Source organism: Bos taurus, chromosome 19 (genome assembly GCF_002263795.3).
Source record: "Bos taurus isolate L1 Dominette 01449 registration number 42190680 breed Hereford chromosome 19, ARS-UCD2.0, whole genome shotgun sequence".
In the NCBI taxonomy this organism is placed as follows: domain Eukaryota; kingdom Metazoa; phylum Chordata; class Mammalia; order Artiodactyla; family Bovidae; genus Bos; species Bos taurus.
In genome coordinates, this window is record NC_037346.1 from 42,147,572 (window position 1) to 42,170,287 (window position 22,716).

General features: G+C 43.7%; 1 protein-coding gene across 3 annotated transcripts in view; it reads right to left on the minus strand.

The window, feature by feature from the left end:
* The window catches only part of DNAJC7 (DnaJ heat shock protein family (Hsp40) member C7), a 30,230-nt gene extending 8,208 nt beyond the window's left edge, over positions 1-22,022 (minus strand). Inside the window, exons 1-7 of one of the 3 annotated variants that reach the window (NM_001205976.1) lie at positions 21,517-22,022; positions 7,418-7,506; positions 6,324-6,448; positions 5,857-5,970; positions 5,124-5,198; positions 963-1,081; positions 170-323 (exon numbers count right to left, since the gene is read on the minus strand). In NM_001205976.1, the coding sequence (NP_001192905.1) occupies positions 170-323; positions 963-1,081; positions 5,124-5,198; positions 5,857-5,970; positions 6,324-6,448; positions 7,418-7,506; positions 21,517-21,593 (753 nt within the window). In that variant the 5' untranslated portion in view covers positions 21,594-22,022. Of the gene's footprint in view, positions 1-169; positions 324-962; positions 1,082-5,123; positions 5,199-5,856; positions 5,971-6,323; positions 6,449-7,417; positions 7,507-17,103 lie in introns of all 3 variants that reach the window. The other 2 variants (XM_059878103.1, XM_059878104.1) reach the window with 2 other exon arrangements.
* Positions 22,023-22,716: the final 694 nt, after the last annotated feature.

Genomic DNA, 22,716 nt, shown 5'->3' on the forward strand with positions numbered 1-22,716 from the left:
CAAATACAAAGTTGTCCTGAAACAAATTCTAATGAAAGAACCAAGCATCCTGGCAAGGTGGGAAGAAGTGCTATCACATTCCCTGTGATGGGCGGAAACCTTTCACCCTGTCTTAAAAGTGCAAAGAGGAAGCTTTCTTTCCTGCCCAGATCTGGTGCCTAGAACTTACTCTGCAAGCAACGCAGGCCTTCTCGTGGTCAGGAGCCATCCTGAGAGCCTGTACAAAAAACTGAACCGCCTTCTCAATACAATCTTCATAATAAAGGCAAAGACCTCGTACATACAGAGCATCGGCATTGGTGGAATCCATTCGTAAAATGTCACTGCAACAGCCAGAAAGGGGCACATTCAGCTGTGGTCTGGATTTCCCTCACCTTTACTATCATTTGGCCACTTTTTTTTCCTTGACCATGTGTCTAATATGGAAAGTATCCAAAGGTAGATTCCCAAGAACTCCTCCAAAATTACCTGTTTTCCCCCCTTATACACTATGTCTCACAATCTTTATTAGAACAGGGTTGGCAGATACAGCCCACAGGACCAAATCCCACTTGCTGCTGGATATTGTAAATAACATTTCTTTGAAATCCAGCAATACTATTCATTTATCTATTATCTACGGCTGCTTTTATACTGTAGTGACAGAGGTGAATTGTTAACAGAGACCACACAGCCTGCAAAGCCTAAAATATTTACTAACTGGTCCTTTACAGTTTGCAAACCCCTTGAGTAGAAACAAAAGAACACTTAACATCTGTTCTTTCACGTACAGGTCAAGTACCTATTGAAGTTTGTAAAACCCTTAGGTTTTCAGACCTGGTCCAACCTCTGGCTTTAAATCCCAGGAAGGTCTGATCACCCTATCTATAGAACCGTATATAACTCCTGATGTAGAGAGCTGCTGGACAGCATTTGTTCAGTGCTATCTGGCATTTCACTGCAGAACTGGCTTGACTTCATACCTGGCCACAGACTGTGCTTCTGGGTAACGACCCAGCATTGCTAAACATTCTGCTTTGAGGATTTTGAAGCGATGGCAGGCAGGGGCATATTCTAGGGCACGGTCCATGCAAAAAACAACCTATGGGGAAGAAGAAAGCAAATGAGATTCTTCATCCTGAACTCCAGAAATGTCTTTACTTTAGTCTGGTCACAGGTAACAGAGAGATTTAAGGGAAAGTAATGCCAGAGGTTTAAGAACATTCCTAAATTACCAGCCTAAACCACTGAAATGAGGAGAGCACTTGATCCAGACGATGACAACAGCAGCAAACACTTACTGAGTACTTTATACACTAACTCATTTAATGCTCGCAACAATTTTATCAAGAAAGTTGTATTACTACCCTTATCTTTATTTTTTCTGGCTTTATTATTTTTTAAATTAATTTATCTGACTGGGCCAGGTCTTCATTGCGGCGCACAGGCTCTTCGCTATGGCACATGACTGTCTCCAGCTGTGGCGCCCAGGTTTAGTTGCCCCGCAGCATATGGGATCTTAGTTCTCTTCTCTGACCAGGGATCGAAATTGTGACCCTTGCATTGGGAGGCGGATTCTTAACCACTGGACCACCAGGGAAGTCCCTGTTACCCTTCTTGAGATGAAAAAACTAGAGATTAAAATAACTCGTTCAAGGTCACCAAAGCCAGTAAGTGATAAGAAGAGAATTTGATCTTAGACAGGAAGATCCAGAGCCTATAACCCTAATCACCATGCTAAGGTGCCTCCACAGGGAATTCAATCGATAGTGACTGTGATCAAAACTCTCATTCTTGGTCTTCCCTGGTGGTCCAGTGGTTAAGAATCCACCTGCCAATGCAGGGGACCCAGGTTAGATCCCGGGACTGGGAAGCATCCACATGCAGCAGGGGAACCGAGCCCACGCACTGCAACCACTGAATTCCCACACTCTCTAGAGCCCATGCTCTGCAACAGGAGAAGCCACCACGATGAGACCACCACACACCATAACAGACAACAGCCCACTCACTGCAACTAGAGAAAGCCCTCGGGCAGTAACAAAGACCCAGCGAAGCCCAAAATAAATAAAACTAAAGAAAAAATAAAAACAACTCTCATTCTTCTAGTAGAAATACTATTATTTGCTACTTTGCATAATTCATGCTTAGCCTAGTAAGAAAGACAAGGAACAGCAAACGAGAACCTGATAAGAGTCACTGCTCCCTACACCACTGACACCACTCACAGCTGCCTCCTTCCTGTGGCGCGAGCCTCACATGTCACTGACTGCCCTGGTGGCCACTCTTCCACTTTAGAACAGAATATCCAATATATTAGTCCGTCCTCAGTGGTCCTAGACTATACTTACCACGTCACTATACTAACCAAAATGTAAGTTACACACACACACAGCTCGGATTTTTTTCATTCTTTCAGCTTAATAAAGATTCTCCATATATTCCCATCTTTTTTCTCAGTTTGTTCTCTGAGCTTTCACTTTTTGTTTATCTGCTATTCCTGGGAGATTCTTCTTGAATCATATTCTCCTAGGAATAACTGATCCAACAGAGAAATGTGGAGTTCAGGGACACCTATTCCCTCTAAAAATCTGGTCAAGAAGTGATGAAGTTTGAAAACTTAGAAATAACTCAAAGTCTATCAACAGGAGACTAGTTAGGTAACGTAGACATTCATAGAACAATATGTGGCTCTAACGTAGAATGAAGAAGCTCTCCATATTAATATGGAAAGACTTCCAAGGCCTATTAAGTAAAAAAAATTTTAAAAAGGGCAAGGTATAGAACTTTGCATAGCATTATTACCTTTCATTCAAAAAAGAGAGAAAAAAAAAAGAAAATGAAGAATCTGTATTTGTATTTGTTGGGAATTCCCTGGTGATCCAGTGGTTAGGACTTGGCGCTTTCTCTTCCAGGGGCCGGGTTCACTCCCTGGTTGGGGAACTAAGATCCTGCAAGCCACACAGCACGGCCAAAATCAGTATTTGTTTATTTATGTAGACCAAAACTGTAGCAGAAAATAGAACAAGAACAGTGCTTACCCCTGGGGTGACAAATAGACAGATGGAAGACAAGTTTGGAGAAAAACTTATCACTGTTTATACTTTCCAGCCTCTGAACCAAGAATAGCATTTATTCAAATATTTAAATTTAAAAGTAAGGGAGAGTAAGTAAACACCATGAGCTGTTGCACCTGGAAGACTTTTCTGCAGTGTCAACAGTAGGGACGCTTCTCCTTGAATGACACAGGTTATACCATGGAAATTCTAAGGACCATAGGAAAATGCAGGCATTGAATAGGGGAGTCATGGTGCTAATTTCCCCCTCCTTAAACAGAAAAAGACTTAGGGGAGAGCGGTCAGTCAAATGTAAGCAGTCACACCCTGCTGCCTTTGCTAGGCTCTGTACCGAGATGGTTCGGCTCCTGGTGGGGAGTGTCAGTTGGAGCTTTAGGGCTTCACTTCCCACCCCCACCTCCCCAGGACTATGGACAGCTGCAGGCAAAGAAGATCTTTGTTTCTTACAAGTTCATCTGTTTCCCCTGCCAGGATCATAATTCTTCATTTGTGACATCACCATGAACTACAGTGGGGGGGCTGGGATGTCACAAACAGAGGATTCTGTCACAAACTGGGGATTCTGGCTCTAGGATAGGCAAGAAAGAAAAGAAACCCAAAAGACCGCCTTTTGAGACAAAGCTTTTGCTTATGTAAACCTCAGAAAACGTGACAGGAGGCAGAACTGCTTTCCAAACATACACGCACACACACACACAAAGTATGAATCACACTACAAAGACACCACGGTTACTAAAACCAATGGACAGAAGAGGGATGCTAATAAGTTAATACGGACTCTATAAGCTAATCAGATATTACCACATAAAAAGACCATCACAGTCTGTGACTTAAGAATGATTCTTAACTGTACCCTTTCATCAAGCATTTGAGGACCTGCTATAGAAAGTACTGAGCAAATTCCCACATAAGAATTGACAACTCCAGCTCTTGGATGATACAAACTTCTTTTAAGTGATCCTGAAAACTGATCCTTATCAGTGACTTTTAACCCTTTTCAAGGCCACTTACCTCCCTTTGAAACTAGTGAAAGCTGCTTCCAAGTTCCCTTGCTCAAGACCTAGAAAGATACCTGCAACTCGGATACCTATCCCCATGTCTCACACAGGTCAATCCCTTTGCCAAGTACATTTTTCATGAACTGCCATAGCAGCTCCATAAAGGACAGTGGTGTGCTTTCGTGGAAACACTTAACATCAAAAGGGTAGTGTTTATAGCCTGACGACAGGCTATAAAAACACTACTCAAAAACGTAAAAGGGGTCTCTACTTTTTATTTACAGCTGCGTTCAGTTCGCAGGTATTAAAGCTAGCTCTCATTATTCTAATAAAAATATGTAATCCAAACTTAATATTTAATTCCAACTGGCTTTTCCTTTACTAACCACCACACTTTTAGGCTGCTACCTCCTATCAGAAATAGGGATGAACTCAAGTAACAGACTTGTACTGCTTTTTATTACAAAGTGAAATAAAATTAAGAAAAGAAACACTTCAACAAAAAAGTTTTTTTTAACTCTGTTGATGTGGAGCAACAGGAGCTCTCACTCCTTGCTGGTGGGAATGCAGAAGGATACAGGCCACTTTTGAAGACAGTTTGATAGGTTCTTGTAAAATGTAACAAAGTTTTACTATAGGCTCTAGTAATTGCACTTCTTGGTATTAACCCAAAGGAGGTGAAACTTAAAGCCACACAAAAACCTGCACACAGATGTCTAGAGCAGCTTTATTAATAACTGCCCAAAACATGTTGTAACAAATATATCTCTGGAATTCCCCTCTGGGGAATGTGGATAATGGAGGAGGCTATCCAAGTGTGGGGCAGAAGGGCTACGGGAAATTTCTGTACTTTCCTCTCAATTTGGCTGTGAACCTAAAACGTTCTTAAAAAAATTAAGTCTTTAAGAAAAAAAGAGGGAAAGAAATGGCCAATGCCAAATTAAAGGGAAATTTATTGTTTTAGATCTTCTGTACCTTACTACTCCTCTAATTACCACACACACACACACACACACACAGAACTTTGTGAGAAAAGTGTAGATGAGATTTTTACATAGTTGTAGTTTACCTTCCGAAAATCCCGCTTCTCAAAATCCGTTTCTGCTATTTTCTCATATTCTATGACTGCATTCGCATTCTTGAACTACACCAGAAAAATCATATAAGAGAGTTTTAATGAAGCTGTAAATTCCACAACCACAAAACCCAACAGGGCCTTGATGAATTTATTTAAAGAAAATCAGAACCACAGATTTTCACAAGTCATATTGGTGAAGATGCAGCCAAGATTTCTTAACAGAAAGGTGAAGGCCCAACCTTCACCCTCAGTTTGAACTTAAAAGTCAGAAACATAAGAACCACGACAAGATGTATGTAAAATAAGAGGCCCTGTCAGGGGTTTGGTGAGATTCTCACTAAAATGTATCCAACAGTAAACAAGGTACATAAGAAAATGGAATTAAAACATGTTTTAGCTGCTAACAATTTAATTAGGATCTGAATTCATGCAAATTTTTTAACCTCACTCAAAGCAGTTCCTTGATGCATCTGCCCATGCCCCACTTCTGCCAACTCGGAAACTCTCTACATTTCATAGATTTTCCAAAGCTGTAAATCATATTCAAAACCCCTTTTACAGATAAGGAAGCTGAGGCTCTGAGAGACTATGAGACTTGTGCACAGTCACCCAGGTGTGGCTGATGGCAGAAGTGAGACAGGATCTCAGTTCTGATTTTCAAGTCACTATTCCTCCCAAATACACCACCGTGTTTCCTCTGATACAAACAAGGTCAAGCCCATACCTCCTGCTGGGCCTGAGCATTTTTGTGATCCAGTTCTAGGGCTCTCTGGAAACTACGACACGCCGCCATGGCATTCCCTAGAGATAGGTGGCATTTGCCTTCTCGTAGATGTCCCTAGGAGAAACACAAACGGGGAAGAAAAGGAACATGACTGGCCAAGCAAAGGGACATCAACAGCAGGAACACCCACACAAAACCAACAAGGGATGAAAAGAGCCAGAGCAGCAGTTATCAGCCAGGGATGACTCTGCCTTCCACGGCACATTCAGCAGTGCTAGATATGTTGTTGCTTGTCACAACTGGGAAAGCAGGGAATCTGCTGAAATATCCTACAATGCACAGGACAGCCTCCTACAATAAAGAATTATCTGGCCCGAAATGTTAATAATGTCAAATCTGAGAAACCCTGGGCTATAGGAACTCAAGTACAAGCAACTTAGTACCCCTGAAACAGCCCTATTACATACCCGGACGAAAGTGTCATCCAACCTCACTGACTGCTGTGCATCCCCGAGAGCTTCCCGGAACTTTCCGAGCATCATCAAGGTGGCGGCTCGATTCCCATAATAGCTAGCATTTTTAGGACACATATCTACAGGAAAGGCAGAAGAATGTGAAACAAAGTTTAGCGTGGGTCACTGCTTCAAAAACTCAGGGGCACCGACACCCTCAGAACTATATCAAGACAATCAAACTATAAAAGGAATGTTGGCATGCTCTCTTTAAAGGCCATGGCCAAATTTTTGACTACTTGTGCAACGGACAGTAACAATGGTGAAATCAATTTACAAATAAAAGTTATTTAGAAATGATTTATATTTAGCTTTAAAGTGTACTGATTATCTTTTAGGAGTGACGGGTTAGCACATTTATCTTAATGATTTGTATTTTATGTAATAAGATACAAAAACGAATTTGCATTTATTGAGTTGGAGGTGCAGACGGAGCAATTTAGGTGAGAAAAATGCTGATACGAGATTAAAATACTGCAAACTGAGCATGTAACTAAGACTTGTTAATATCTACAAAGGTCTCTTTCAGTTCTGGTTTCCTCAGTGTGAAACAGATCACCAGCCCAAGTTCATGCATGAAACAGGGCACTCAGAGCCGGTGCACCAGGACAACCCAGAGGGAGGGGATGGGAAGGGAGGTGGGAGGGGGGTTCGGGATGGGGGACACATGTACACCCACGGCTATTTCATGTCAACGTATGGCAAAAACCACAATACTGTAAAGTAATTAGCCTCCAATTAAAATAAATAAATTATTTTAAAAATCTACAAAGGTCATTTTCTAAGACAGTAAATGAACTGGCAATGGCTGAGAGGATTAAGGTGGTTATCCTTCTGCCATATTATCTAGAATTTCTGGAACTGCCTTTAATTTGCCAAATGAAGAACCACCTGCTTGAGCCACAGAAAGTTATTCTTTCAGGTCACTAAACCCAAAATAGTTCACACAGTTAACAGTTATCAATCTACTAAGCAGAAAGATTACTTCTTACAGAGGAGCTATTTATAACAGCATTTGGCAAATTATTTTCAAGCATATTCCTTCTCACCTATGGCTTTTGTATAATAGTTATAAGCTTCATTGTAATCTTTCTTGGCATAGTAGGCATTTCCTTGTTCCTTGAAAGACTCTGCTTCTCTGAAAAGGAAAGAGAAAGAGAATCATGTTACTATACCCAGGGAATGACCTCTATAATCTCATGGGAGCAATCTTTTGGTCTAGAGTACCCGGCACATAGAGCTGAAAGTTAATGTGATACTTGAAGGAATTTATAGATTTGTTCAACGGGCTGATGTACCAAAAGGAGGTGCTAATGAAAGAATTTAATGTACAGGAGACAGGGATCAAGACCATCCCCATGGAAAAGAAATGCAAAAAAGCAAAATGGCTGTCTGGGGAGGCCTTACAAATAGCTGTGAAAAGAAGAGAAGCGAAAAGCAAAGGAGAAAAGAAAAGATATAAGCATCTGAATGCAGAGTTCCAAAGAATAGCAAAAAGAGATAAGAAAGCCTTCTTCAGCAATCCATGTAAAGAAATAGAGGAAAACAACAGAATGGGAAAGACTAGAGATCTCTTCAAGAAAATTAGAGATACCAAGGGAACATCTCATGCAAAGATGGGCTCGATAAAAGACAGAAATGGTATGGACCTAACAGAAGCAGAAGATATTAAGAAGAGATGGCAAGAATACACAGAAGAACTATACAAAAAAGATCTTCATGACCCAGATAATCACGATGGTGTGATCACTCACCTAGAGCCAGACATCCTGGAATGTGAAGTCAAGTGGGCCTTAGAAAGCATCACTATGAACAAAGCTAGTGGAGGTGACGGAATTCCAGTTGAGCTATTTCAAATCCTGAAAGATGATGCTGTGAAAGTGCTGCATTCAATATGCCAGCAAATTTGGAAAACTCAGCAGTGGCCACAGGACTGGAAAAGGTCAGTTTTCATTCCAATCCCAAAGAAAGGCAATGCCAAAGAATGCTCAAACTACTGCAAATTGCACTCATCTCACACGCTAGTAAGAGAAGGGAATGGCACCCCACTCCAGTACTCTTGCCTGGAAAATCCCATGGATGGAGGAGCCTGGAAGGCTGCAGTCCACGGGGTCGCTGAGGGTCGGACATGACTGAGCGACTTCACTTTTCACTTTCATGCATTGGAGAAAGAAATGGCAACCCATTCTAGTGTTCTTGCCTGGAGAATCCCAGGGACGGGGCATCCTGGTGGGCTGCCGTCTATGGGGTCGCAGAGTCGACACGACTGAAGTGACTCAGCAGCAGCAGCACATGCTAGTAAAGTAATGCTCAAAATTCTCCAAGCCAGGCTTCAGCAATACATGAACCGTGAACTTCCTGATGTTCAAGCTGGTTTTAGAAAAGGCAGAGGAACCAGAGATCAAATTGCCAACATCCGCTGGATCATGCAAAAAGCAAGAGAGTTCCAGAAAAACATCTATTTCTGCCTTATTGACTATGCCAAAGCCTTTGACTGTGTGGATCACAATAAACTGTGGAGAATTCTTCAAGAGATGGGAATACCAGACCACCTGACCTGCCTCTTGAGAAACCTATATGCAGGTCAGGAAGCAACAGTTAGAACTGGACATGGAACAACAGACTGGTTCCAAATAGGAAAAGGAGTACGTCAATGCTGTATACTGTCACCCTGCTTATTTAACTTATATACAGAGTACATCATGAGAAACGCTGGACTGGAAGAAGCACAAGCTGGAATCAAGATTGCCGGGAGAAATATCAATAACCTCAGATATGCAGATGACACCACCCTTATGGCAGAAAGTGAAGAGGAACTAAAAAGCCTCTTGATGAAAGTGAAAGTGGAGAGTGAAAAAGTTGGCTTAAAGCTCAACATTCTGAAAACGAAGATCATGGCATCCGGTCCCACCACTTCATGGGAAATAGATGGGGAAACAGTGGAAACAGTGTCAGACTTTATTTTTCTGGGCTCCAAAATCACTGCAGATGGTGACTGCAGCCATGAAATTAAAAGACGCTTACTCCTTGGAAGGAATGTTATGACCAACCTGGATTGCATATTCAAAAGCAGAGACATGACTTTGCCAACAAAGGTCCGTCTAGTCAAGGCTATGGTTTTTCCTGTGGTCATGTATGGATGTGAGAGTTGGACTGTGAAGAAGGCTGAGCGCCGAAGAATTGATGCTTTTGAACTGTGGTGCTGGAGAAGACTCTTGAGAGTTCCTTGGACTGCAAGGAGATCCAACCAGTCCATTCTGAAGGACATCAGCCCGGGATTTCTTTGGAAGGAATGATGCTGAAGCTGAAACTCCAGTACTTTGGCCACCTCGTGCAAAGAGTTGACTCACTGGAAAAGACTGATGCTGGGAGGGATTGGGGGCAGGAGGAGAAGGGGACGACAGAGGATGAGATGGCTGGATGGCATCACTGACTCAATGGACGTGAGTGAGTCTGAGTGAACTCCAGGAGGTGGTGATGGACAGGGAGGCCTGGCGTGCTGCGATTCATGGGGTCGCAAAGAGTCGGACACGACTGAGCGACTGAACTGAACTGAATGAAAGAATCTGAGTTTTTCGGATGCTATATTTTTTGGTCACTTTGATACATTCAAACTAAATCAAGAAAACTCTCCCATGCTGCCTGACCTCCCTTCTCACTATCCCTACCTTTAATCATTCCCTTAGGACAGACACCAACTTACAGACACTCTCTCACAGGGATGAAATTTTTATATTTATGTCCTTTCCACTGTGTCACAACTTCTGCCTCTTGAGCAAACTGACAAAATCAGTTATAGGTAATTCCTTTCAGGGGTAACTGATTTCTCAATGTGAAATGAGTCGTATCCTTGGAATTTTGATGATTTATTCTTTCGAAAACTGGCTCATGCATTGGTCACCAGAAGGACAAACAGCAAAGCAGGTGACAAAGATGTTAAAAGCACAGCATATTGGTGTTTAAGATGGAGGACAGAGCTGAGTGACAGGAGACACACAAAATATCGGCTGCCAGAGTCATACTCTAAGAGGGAACCGCCTACTGGAAGTCTCTCTGTCACATCTATGTGGATGCTTACTGCTCCCCTGACCATCCCTCTAGTACCTTGCATAACACCCAATGGGTAATATAAAAAATTCTGCCCTACTCCAAGATCCAATTTTTGAAGCTGTGCCATGAGACAAACTATACTTTCAAAAAGACAATGATATATAATGGGGAATTATGATTTTGACGAAAAAACTAAAATCAAATCAGATATGACCAACAATATCTCAAAGAACAAACTTGTAACCTATATCAGAGATACCCAAAATCACTCTGATGAATCACCCTAATGACCAACCTGAATGACAATATTTCTTTACCAAAATAACTAAATATCTGGGCATTTCTGTTCTAAGAAAGAGTAACGAAATTTCTTTTTGCCTTTTTCTTTAACACATGCTAAGAGCCCAGTTCAAGGGCTGCCTGAAGTGAAGATGAAAGTACAGTTGTTAACCTTGGTGATGGTACAAGAAGTTTACAGCTTGATTCTGTGCACTGCGGCACCTGGGAGATTTGTGATTTTATTTACTCATGTATTTTAAACTATAAACTAGTAAAGCCATCTTTTATTGAGGCGATCTCTCTTTCCAGTTTTTTCCATCACTGCCCTGGCAAGACCCACTAACATGAAAGGTCTGCTAGCAGAAAGGAGAGGCAAAATGGGGGACTCCCTTGGCAGTCCAGTGGTTAGGATTTGGTGCTTTCACTGCAGGGACCCAGATTCAATCCCTGGTTGGGGAACTAAGAAAAAAAAAAAAAAAAGAACTCAGAAAAAGAAAAGGAAAATGACCTATAAATGTTGACAGATTTGATCTGTGATGGATTTGAATAATTCTATTATACCAATTGTCACAATGCCATAAAGAGGCCATCTGCTATTACAAGTTCTCAAGGAGGATCCCCCAAGTGCAAGACTTATAAGACCAAGCACAATCTTTCTACATGGTGAACACCATACTGTAACTGTCAATTAAGCCAGGCACTATAGAAATGATGAAGAGCCTATCCTTTAAGAGCAGACATGCCAGGGACTTCCCTGGTGGTCCAGTGGCTAGGACTCTGATCTCTCAGTGCTGGGGCCCTGGGTTTGATCCCCAAATGGGAACTATATCTCACATATTACAACTAAGACCCTGTGCAGCCAAATAAATAAATAAAAATAAATATTAAAGAAAAAAGAGCAGACATGCCAAAAGACTGAAGAAAGGACTTCTCCAACACTGGATGTCACAAGTTGAGTCAAACCACTATGAAGAAATGAGAGGAGAAAATGCAAAAGAAGCATTAGACCCAAACTGTATCTGAGAAGACCTAGCCTTCTCTTCAGTCAGCCAGTGGCTAAGACCACACAAATTCCTGAGCAAAACTAAAGGCAGCTGGGCACTCAGATACGTGTTGTGTCAGTGTAAAAAGCTTGTTAGTCAAAGATCGAACAATCTGGAGAGCTAGAGAGGTGCCCTTTCTTTCCTGAAAGAGAAGGAGGCCGTAAGTTCAGCACTGGCTTTCTATCCAAGATTCAAAAGATGACTTCTGTGGAAAATCAGTAATCATTACTGAGGCCAGGTACTTTCCATACATTATCTTATCAGGTGAGTTTCATTATTCCCATGTTTCAAAGGAGGAAATTAAGGCTTTGAGGTTAAAAACTGGCTGGAGGTCAGAGTGTAGACCCACACCTGTCAGATCCCAAAGCTGAGCTGTACCCTATCTACTATACTGAGCTCTCTTTAATACTCACCTCTAGCTATTGCCTGAGACTTTAAAAATTAATCTGTAATGCTAAGAACAGTGAATATGAATTTCTTTCAACTAAGACACAAAATAGCCCCAGCGTATAAAATCCAACTCCAGACAGGCAATCTGGATTTAAATAAGCCAAATGACACTCCTAACAATTAGTCACAGAGACAGCAGGGCTTCTTTCCCTTTAAGATGCATGACCTAGTGAACTGGACTTTGCCTCCCCCAAGAAATGCATTTCATTTTAGTAAATGGTGAGTAGATTCCATTCTAGAGCAAACAAAGCGAGTAATGTAGAGTCAGCCCACAGCAGAAAGAACAAGAAGAATTGTGTTGTGACAAGTTACCGTGTTTTTAACCTCACACTGCACAGCATCAGGCCAGAATTAGCTATTCCCACACAACTGCCTCATGAAAAGGACTTATTTTCATAGAAACATGGTTGATTAACAGCTGCCTAAACAATGGGCACTTAGTGCTTTTAAACTGAATGCTTATTTTTTGCCTCCAGGTCCAACAACCAAAGCGGAGTCCCTCCTTCACTGTGAACCTCCCCACCAAATACACGATGAGCCCTGACCAATGGCCTGACCCTGAGAGACCAGCCTAGGAAAGAGTGGATCTTCAGAATCCAGCATGGCAGCAGCAACAACTGAACAAGGCCACATCAGGAACAATTCCAGGGTCAAATCCATTCAAGTCCTGCCTGGGAGTCTGAGAAAGGGCTGAAGCTTGTTCAAGTTGCCCCTACAGCCAAGGGACTGAAGGATGAGATGTCAAAGGCACAGGACTGGAAAAGGAGGAGAGCTGGTTAACACTGGAACTGAGGGCAATCTGGCCGTGGCATCTGTCACTCCACTCAACTGCCAGTCAATTAATTTGAGAACCAAGTGAGGTTACATGTACCTAACTGAAACACATCAGTACTAAAAAATGAAGAATTAGGATTAATTGGGTTCACCTGGATCAGGTTAAAAAAGGAACAGATTCAAAAGGGACTACATTAAACTACATATTATTTTTATGGCTGCAAAATAAAATTCAGACTAAACCCTGAAATACAATACCACATCAAAATACACACTTGGTCACAGCTGACCCGATGTCACTATTAACATCTACATTGTATTTCTAGTGCATTTTCAAATTTTCAAAACATTTCCAATGAGGACCCAATATCGTGTGTCTTCCAGTAGAGGAAGAGCTTGTGAGGCACCCAAGGGGGCTGCACAGGTCTCCTAAATCTTCCAGTCTTAAGTTTTCCCCAACTAGATCCTGTTAGTGGCAAGGTTTTTGGGTTAAAACTAATTTATCCAGTTCCACACCCAATCCCTGGATCAACTCCAGGCTGAATAAGTGTCACTTCTTTGATTCACTAAGAGATGTGGGGAATGACTACCTCCATCAGACCAGACCTTTCACTTTAATAGTCAGCAACAAATCCCTGTGAAAACAGCTACTGAAAGGTTTTCCAAAGACTCTGCTCTCTCTGGATGTATGATGGGAAGGTGTCCCACAGCAGGATCAGTGCCAAAGGGCCAGGCTGCCTTCCCTCCACAGACAAAGGTAAGGAGAAGACACTCCACTCTTGTTCTGCTTTGCTACTTTAAGGAATATTTCTTTACTTTTCAGAAATAACTTCATCAATCAGAAAGCTGCAGCATGAAAACCTGCTCTTCTAACACTACATGTGCACTAAAAATCTGTACATCCTCTGATCGTGCGGTTCCATTCTCTAATTTAGCACTCATTCACCACAGATGCTAATTATACCAACAAAGCCTGCCAAGGGAATCATTGGGTATCACACAGGTCTTAGCAGGGCTCAGCATCATGTGATCAAATCAGACAACTTGGGCTTATGATCACCAGCCAACTTTGCACATTTACAACTCAGCTAAATTAAAAACACATTAAAACACCAAAGCTGAAATAGAATGTGTCCCAAGTTAGATGCTCTATAAAAACTTCAATTTTCTCTCTAAATACTTCCACGTTGAACACAAACAATACCTTTGCCTTAGGCCAACTAGACTACCTTCTAGAAAAGACAGGAGTATTTAGAAACTTCACTCAGCTCTCACTTAAGGCAGGATTCACTGGCAAGTAGTTTTTTTTGTTTTTGTTTTTTAAATGTCTCAACATTACTGGGTTCTCTCTGGAATTACTTCACAGGTATATTTGTAATATACCGTTTTTAGATATATTTTACCCCAGTGCATGAAAAATAAAGACTTCACTACTCTACATTTGCAACTGAAGCAATACTGATTGATTAGATTTCTGAATGATTAAAGTGAGGGGGTGGTGGGTGAACCACTGTGCTCTTATTTCAAGTATTGGGCTAGAATAGACTTTTCATAAAGTTCAGTTCTTCCAACAGCCATTCATAACAGTTTAAATCAAAACATATGTAGCAGCTTGAATGAGGTTTTTTGTTTTTTTTTCTTTGTGTTTTCCCCATGTATTCTGCTACTTCAGAAGTGGAATAAAAATCTAGCTTTGCTAAAATTACAACTCAGGACAAAATGATTTCTTGTTAGAGCAAAGGAGTGTTAGGGGCCTCTGACTTGGAGACTATTTTACTGGCAGGAATAACTTTATAGAAAAAGATATCTTTCCTTTCTTTACCTTCAGGCTTTTAATAATAATACTTTATACTGTCAATGAGTCAAATAGCCTTTATCCATTTGTACTGTATTTAGTACTTCCAAAATGTCACCCTTACTCTATGATTGTTGCACCCATGTCTTTTATTCAATCAAATTTACTAGTTGCCCGTTGATCTAGAAATGCCCTCCATCCTTCAGAATTTACAGGCTCTTGGCCAGTTTCAGAGTAGAAATTCCTTCTTCCTTCCCACAGTATGAGCCTCTTGTCCCAAAGGCATGCCACAGGGGCTGGGTCATGTGTACTCTCTCTGACCTTCATGAAGAGCAAAGTAACAGGAGCCAGAAGCGTTTCACTCCAACTTACCAAATGCATATTATTCTATTTCTTTCTGTTTAGTCCTCTAACCTAACAATTTAAGTTTCACATGAATAGGTGGAAGTTACACATGACCTGGAACAAATGTCATGGACAGAGAAGCCTGGCGGGCTACAGTCCAAGGGGTCACAAAGAGTTGGACATGACTTAGCAACTAAACAACAACGCGATTCCACAGATAACAGTGTTTGCGAACTGCAAAGTGCTGCATACTGATTGCAAACAAAGGCCTCATAAAGGTCCAGAGAAAACAGAACGTGGTCTCTATCCAGCTGCTACATGTTGGTCAGGGTGGGCTGCTGCTGCTGCTACTAAGTCACTTCAGTCATGTCCGACTCTGTGCGACCCCACAGACGGCAGCCCACCAGGCTCCCCCATCCCTGGGATTCTCCAGCAAGAACCCTGGAGTGGGTTGCCATTTCCTTCTCCAATACATGAAAGTGAAAAGTGAAAGTGAAGTCGCTCAGGCGTTCCTGACTCTTAGCGACCCCATGGACTGCAGCCTACCAGGCTCCTCCGTCCATGGATTTTCCAGGCAAGAGTACTGGAGTGGGGTGAAGGGTTGGGCTACCCAGCTTCTTTTCCCCAATCTTCTGCAGACTAGAAAGTGTCTGCTTTCACTTAAAAGCCCAGTTAAAACATCCGCCCTCCCCCAGAAAAGAGAAGGAGATGGAGATGAAGAAAATATACCAGTTCAAATTGTCCTGTCTGGACACTCACAGGAGTCTCAACAGGGGCAGAGCCAGAAGAGACCAAGAGGCGCCAAGGGCAGACAGAGACACAGACTACACGAGGCAACAGCGCTCTCTACTGCTCAAGCAGGGAAGGACACCAGCCAATGCACCGGAGCCCGCTGTGTGGTCTACTCAGTGGGGAAAAAGAGGAAGCGAGGAATCAGTCAGGCTGGACAGAAATTCCATCACTGAAGGCAGAAGGATATTCTCAAAGAAATAGTGAACTCAACTTCATTAAATACTTATGCTAGTTCCTTAAATAGGATGTCAAAATCTGTGGCATCTACTTAACCTCCATTTACCCCTGGGAACAGGAGACCCAACCATAAGGCTGTTTTTGAGAAGTGAGCTTGGTAGAAGCTACTCTGAGGACACCAGCCACTGGCTTTTCAGCGTTAGCCAGAGACTTGTTTTCAAAATATCTCCCCGAATCCATCATTTTCTATCCCTTGGTTTCCCATTCTGTGACATCTCCCACTACCCTCATAGGGACACTATCATGCATTAAAAATCAAGAACTGGGGAATTCCCTGGTTAGGACTCCACACTTTCACTACGGAGGGCCTGGGTGTGATTCCCAAACAGGGAACTAGGATCCCTGCGATCCTAGCTGGGCGATGTGGCCAAAAAGTCTAGAACTGAGGAACTACAGTTAAGAAAAAGGCTGCTTTCCAAGCTGTTTTTATGTGTGTATGCGTATGTGTGAAGGGGGTGGGGGGGAGTGGAGATGGGAACCGTAGTCAGGCATCAACATTGCCAACTGTTATTTTGCTTCCCAAGTTTTCTTGGTTCTTGAGTTCATCAGATGGTTGATGGTCTCAGAGCAAACTACCCAAGGAAGAATTCTCAGGACAGCAACACCAATAAGACAAGGTCCTGCTTCTCTCAGACACCCTCCCCAGAAGCCTAATATTAGAATGAGAAGAGACAGTTAACACTTCGCTTATCGGACAATCTGGCCTCCCCACACAAAGTCATATGCCAATAGAAAATTAGGTCTCAGAATCAGACTTTGAAAGTCAAATATTCCTGCTCATATTACCATTCTCAAAAGTCGCAATCACTTATATCCCTGCCATGGTGGGCTAAAACACAGAAACTGCTGTTTGGACCTAGCATGGGGAAGGAAAAAAACTGTCAATCCAATAAAATGAACAGACTACTGGAATAACGTGCATGCTGAATCCTGTTCTTACTGCTGAAATTAAGACAGTTTAAAAGAATACCTGGAACGACCTCTAAGTAACTTCCACATCACTCAGCACAGGAGAAAGGGGACCAACATTAGTGAAGTAAGGGAGAAATGGGCTCTCAGAGGGCCTTTGCATCAGACCACAAGGCACCCAGGCAGCCACCGACCATTGTTCTCCAATCTCTTAAAGACCTAGAGAAAGAAAGCAAAGGCAAGTGCCTACTAGGCAGATTTTAAAAACTTTAAAACTACTAGCTTCAATGACTAAACCAATCCCTGATTGGTTGGAATGTACAATAAGCCTGGGCTTTAAGCCAATCAGAGTTCTGGTCGTTGGGAACGAACTAGACAGTAGAGCAACTGCCACTCACTCACATTTTATTGAAATTGCTCAGTTTACCTGGCTTCAGTTAATATGTGGATCTGAATTAAAGCAGCAGGGAGCAGAGACATCCTTCCTCCAAACTCTACCTTTGCTCCTGCTATGATTAATTAACAATTTTGCCACTTGTTAGTATCAGGGTGCAATCAATTATTTGCTGGTATTCAGGATTCTGTATTCCTAGGCTTAGCCCTTCCTTAACCATGACTTATTTGTCCCGTGTCCCATTTCTTCATGGGACACACATGAGTATACCACATATACTTAGAGTATACCAAAGTGAAAATGAATGCTGAGAGCAGTTTCTCTCTGATTGGGGCTCAAGGTCAAAGAAAATTCCCATTCACCTTGCATGCTTTGTCTAGCTGCCTGCCCTGGAACTTCAAGAGAAAATTTAGGGGGACAAAAACCTAGGAATTTGAAACAGAGTGGGGAAGAAGGGGGAGAGGCATCCCGGCAAGCTCCACAGTTAAGGCCACAAACTCCAAAACACCCCAAGGAGCTGCACTGAATAGCAACTTCTGGATACGGATCCAGGGTTCAGTGCTTCCCACGACCAGTATGCAGAGAGAAATAAAAGGCGAAATTCCAAGAGTTTAGTTTACAATACCGAGGTACTAAGAAAGGGCCTCATAATGACTGTTCTTGCTTTTCTCCATTAGGAAAAACAGATGCTGAGAGGATCAGCCCAAGGAATCAGGTTAGGATGCCCTGCTCCCTGGTGGCTCAAGTGGTGAAGAATCCGCCTGCCAACGTAGGATCACTGGGTCGGGAAGATCCCCCGAAGGAGGAAATGGCAACCCACTCCAGTATTCTTGCCTGGAACATCTCCTGGACTGAGGAGCCTGGTGGGTTACAGCCCATGGAGTTGCAGAGTCCAACACGTCTGAGCACGCACTGAGCACGCACGTATGCCCTGCTCCTCAGTCAATGGCTCTTGTAGGGTCTTCCAGACCTCACTGCCCAGTCAGATCCCCAAGGGATATGCTGAGACACAAGTGCTTCTTCTCTTGATAAGCAACTTGAAATCCTTCGATTTTACCATAATAAAGACTACCTACAGTGACCAAACTGCTCCCCAATCCAGGAAATGTGAGCTGAGAGCCTGCACTCAAGATAGGCATTCATATATCAAGTAAAACAATCAGCAACTTCTCAGGAAAATGAGAAGACCTTAAATTAGCTGAAATAAACAACCTCAGAAATTGAGTCCTCTGGGCTTCCCAAGCAGCTTCGTCTGTTCTGGTGGGCAAAGAGAAATAATAATCCTCATATTCAGAAGCCCGATCTATTTTGGACTGCCAACTAACACACCTTTTATTCTAGCCTCTCAGCTATGAGGGAAAAAAGAATTTTGTACAGAGGAACAGGCAAAAAAATGGAAGTCCATTTCTTTCTCTCTTGAGACTCTAAAGCTAAGGAAATAAAACATGCAGCTATTTAAAATGCTACAACCATGAGGTCGAACATCTTGAAAGCTCCTCACTCTGCCCTCTGTGGGACTATGACAATTCAGAAGCAGGCTACCCTTGGGCCACAATACAAGGAAGAACTCCTTGCTGGACTTTACAAAAACAACCCAAGAGAGACCCAGCAACGCTCCTGTCCCCAAGTGAACTGGGACTACGACTGTAACAAGAGACAACACAAACTTGGCCAAAAACTAACCAAGTCAGGTAGTAAAGGGCATCTGTAAGAGACATACCTATCCCTGCCCTCTGCTGTGGCTACACAGGAGGACTCCAGGATATGTAAAAAATGCAAAACCATCTTCCTCCAAAACCTCTAAGTCACCACTCCATTTTCAGCATTGGAAATCTACACGTAAACAAGGCTTTTCCTTACTAACAAGAGTCCAATATTTACCCTCCTAAGGATGTCTTACAAGACAGAAAGTGAAACTGTGATATTTTTCCTTATTTCATTATATTTTCCTTTTGACTTTTTTACGTGATACACAATAAACATATTTTATTATGTTTTAAAAAGATCTATATGTTTAACATACAAGTCTATTTCATAAGAATGCTTTTTTTTGTTTTTTTTTCCTTAGTGGTAGCTAAATCCATGTATTTTTACACTCAATGAAATCTTAAACTCCATGAAATAAGGCAGTTAACATAAGTTAACACCTTTCCTTATTCTGTTAACTGCTTGCAAATATCATGTTTTTGTGTGTGTGATGTGGGGTCCCCAGGCGATGCAGTGGTAAAGAATCTGCCTGCCAAGGCAGGAGATGCAGCTTCGATCCCTGGGTCAGGAAGATTGCCTGGAGGAGGAAATGGCAACCCACTCCAGTATTCTTGCCTGGAAAATTCCATGGACAGAGGAGCCTGGTGGGCTATAGTCTGTGGGGTCAGACTGGGCAGGCAGGTGCTATCACCTGGTCACATTACAGCATCACCTGTTTTACCTTTTCTTATGACAGAATATGGAGATGGCAATGGCACCCCACTCCAGTACTCTTGCCTGGAAAATCCCATGGACGGAGGAGCCTGGTAGGCTGCAGTCCATGGGGTCGCTAAGAGTCGGACACGACTGAGCGACTTCATTTTCACTTTTCACTTTCATGCACTAGAGAAGGAAATGGCAACCCACTCTAGTGTTCTTGCCTGGAGAATCCCAGGGACAGGGGAGCCTGGTGGGCTGCGGTCTATGGGGTCGCACAGAGTCGGACACGACTGAAGTGACTTAGCAGCAGCAGCATGATAGAATATCCTCTAAGGCTGAAATTTTTTTTAAGGAAAAAGATTTGCTTTACATAGGGGCTTTGACATGAAACTCAAATTAGGGACAGTGCCTACATCAGAAATTTATACTGAATTCATTTTAAATTACATATAGCCCATCCCAGGGACCTACTAACCTGCAAACTACATTTTGTCAAGGTTCTCAGCTCCCAACAAGTCAGGAACTTGAGACAACTGGCTGCAGTAACCACCCTTAAGCTAGTTAACCATTCATTCTGCCTCCTTGAGTACTTATGTTTCAAATACGGATAGTTAAAAAGAAAAAAAAAAAAAATCTCAGAATCCTGATTTCAGATTTCATGAACTAACCACAACCACCACCTCAAACCACCCAGACTGAAGCCAGAATGGCCTTGGTATAAAGATACGAAGTATGTGGGAAAGAGACTGTGGAACTGTAGTCAATTAACTCGTGGTTGATAAAGAGAGGGCTCCAAACTTCCAGAAGCTTTTTGTTAATTCTGCTCCATGTTTAGGACAAGTATGACTACCCACAACTGTGTTCCAGCCCCACTTCCAATAACCTGCCTTAGCTGTAGCCAAAATCCAGAGTGTTCTCGAAAACCACTCACTCAGCAGCTCCCTTGGCTGGTCCGGACTGGCAATCTCGAGCCACTGCGGCTGCCCAGCAGCGCCAACAGCCCAAGCAGCTGCCCTCCTCCTTGCTGCTTAACTTAAAAAACAGCCCTGGGTAGAATGAGGATCTTCGGAAGGGTGGAGGGAGAGGGCTTGACGTGTACAGCATGAGACAAAACCCCTCACCCTTCTTTCTCTATCACCTTCCACTTCTGGGGTAACAGAAGGGCCACCAGGTCAATCATGGAGACACACACAGTCACCTCGGGCCCAACTAGTGCTCGCTGGGGTACGATTACGGAGGAAAGGGGTGAGGACAGCAAAAGCTCTGCAGATGCAAAGGGCTGACAGACAACAAGGCACAGAAATTAACAAGAGAAGGAGGGGGTCTGGGGAGGCGTAAGAAGGCATCATTATCGCGGTGCCGCCACCTCCACACCGCAAAAGACCTCCAAGATCCCCTCAGAGATCTGGCCTCTACGACGAGAACGACCTTCCTCTCTGCTTGGGGTACAAGGCCATATCTCAGCTCCTCAGCAAGGCGGAAGCGGGAGAGGAGGGCAAACCTCCAAGAGCGCCCCTTCAGGGGGTCCATCCGGACTCAATCTCAGATTGGGGGGGGGGGGGGTTCTCGGAGGGCGGGGCATCGCCTCTACAGGGGTTGCACCACAGCAAGGACGTGGTTCCCGGAGCCATGGAGCTGAAGCTCGCCTCTTCCCCTACCCTGCCACCCAGTTACCTCTTCGCCTCCTCGTCGTCTAGCAGCTCTGGCTCGGTCGCCGCCATTACCACATCGCACTCCGCGGCAGCCGCCATCTTACCGCCGGGACCAGAGAGCCGGGTGGGAGGTCGGCGGTGAAGAGCACTTCCGGTCGGAGCATCGAGCAGCTCACCGGCGCTGCGCCCAGAGGGGCTCCCTCGGGCCCGTCTACCAGCGAGAGGCTCTGCTTCGGGCCAGAGCGGCCTCCCGCCCCCGGAGGTCCAGGGTGGTCTCCGCGCCGGGGCGGGGGGCCAAGGACGGTTCCTGTGCGTAGGGGGCGCCACTTTACCCGTGGGGCCGAAGAGGGTATAGGAGGGTGTCGCCTCTCTAGGCTTCGGCTTTCCTCAGTATTCTGAGAGCTTCGTTGCCATAACAACTTCCAATCCTAGAGCGTCTCTGGTGATGCTCCGGGAGTCTGAGTTGGGTTAGGGACGCTGTGACCCAGGACCCTGGAGATAAAGAGCACCCCCCTACTAATACCTTCCCGACCTTTGAGTATGTCCACAGTCGCCTCCTGCGAAAGGCAAGAAGAGACACTTTGAATCCAGTTTTCCTAGTGTTCATTGGCCCCTGGAAGCCCTGCCCAACCAAGCCTGGGGAACGCAGGGCGTCTTCGCACCGCACCTTTCATCCCCCCTGGATCTCCAAGTACCAACTGGTTCATCACCCTAATGACGCTGACCCTTTTACGAGGCTGCTTTCATGTCAGCCGCCTGGGAGTGCCATCTCAGCATTAAGCCTAGGGAGGGTGGCACAGAGCCCCAGACCCTGCCCTGGAGTTTATAAGGCAGTTCGCAGGGTGAGGTCCCTGTTCCACAGTGTCCCCAGTGCTCCCAGCCCTCATATAAACTCCCTGCTCAGCACGCTTGTTTTGCCGAATGCAGTCTGGATTGGGAACTCAGACAGGGCAAGGACATAGCTTAATTTTCATAGCGCTTCACCCAGACCAATAATTTTTGTGGAGCTGACTTAAATTGGGGTTTCCTGACGTTAAACTGAGGGGCGGGGAGGTTGAGGTTAAAATATTAAAGTTAACGGTTACCAAAGAAGGGGTCAAGGTAATTTAAGAATTTATCCCCCTTCGCCAGTAAAAGTCACTGCTATTGTCCACGAGCTGCTTGCACAGTGCCTGCCTAACACAGTGCTGAGGGAGCTAAACCACACCTGTTGCTGGGTAGT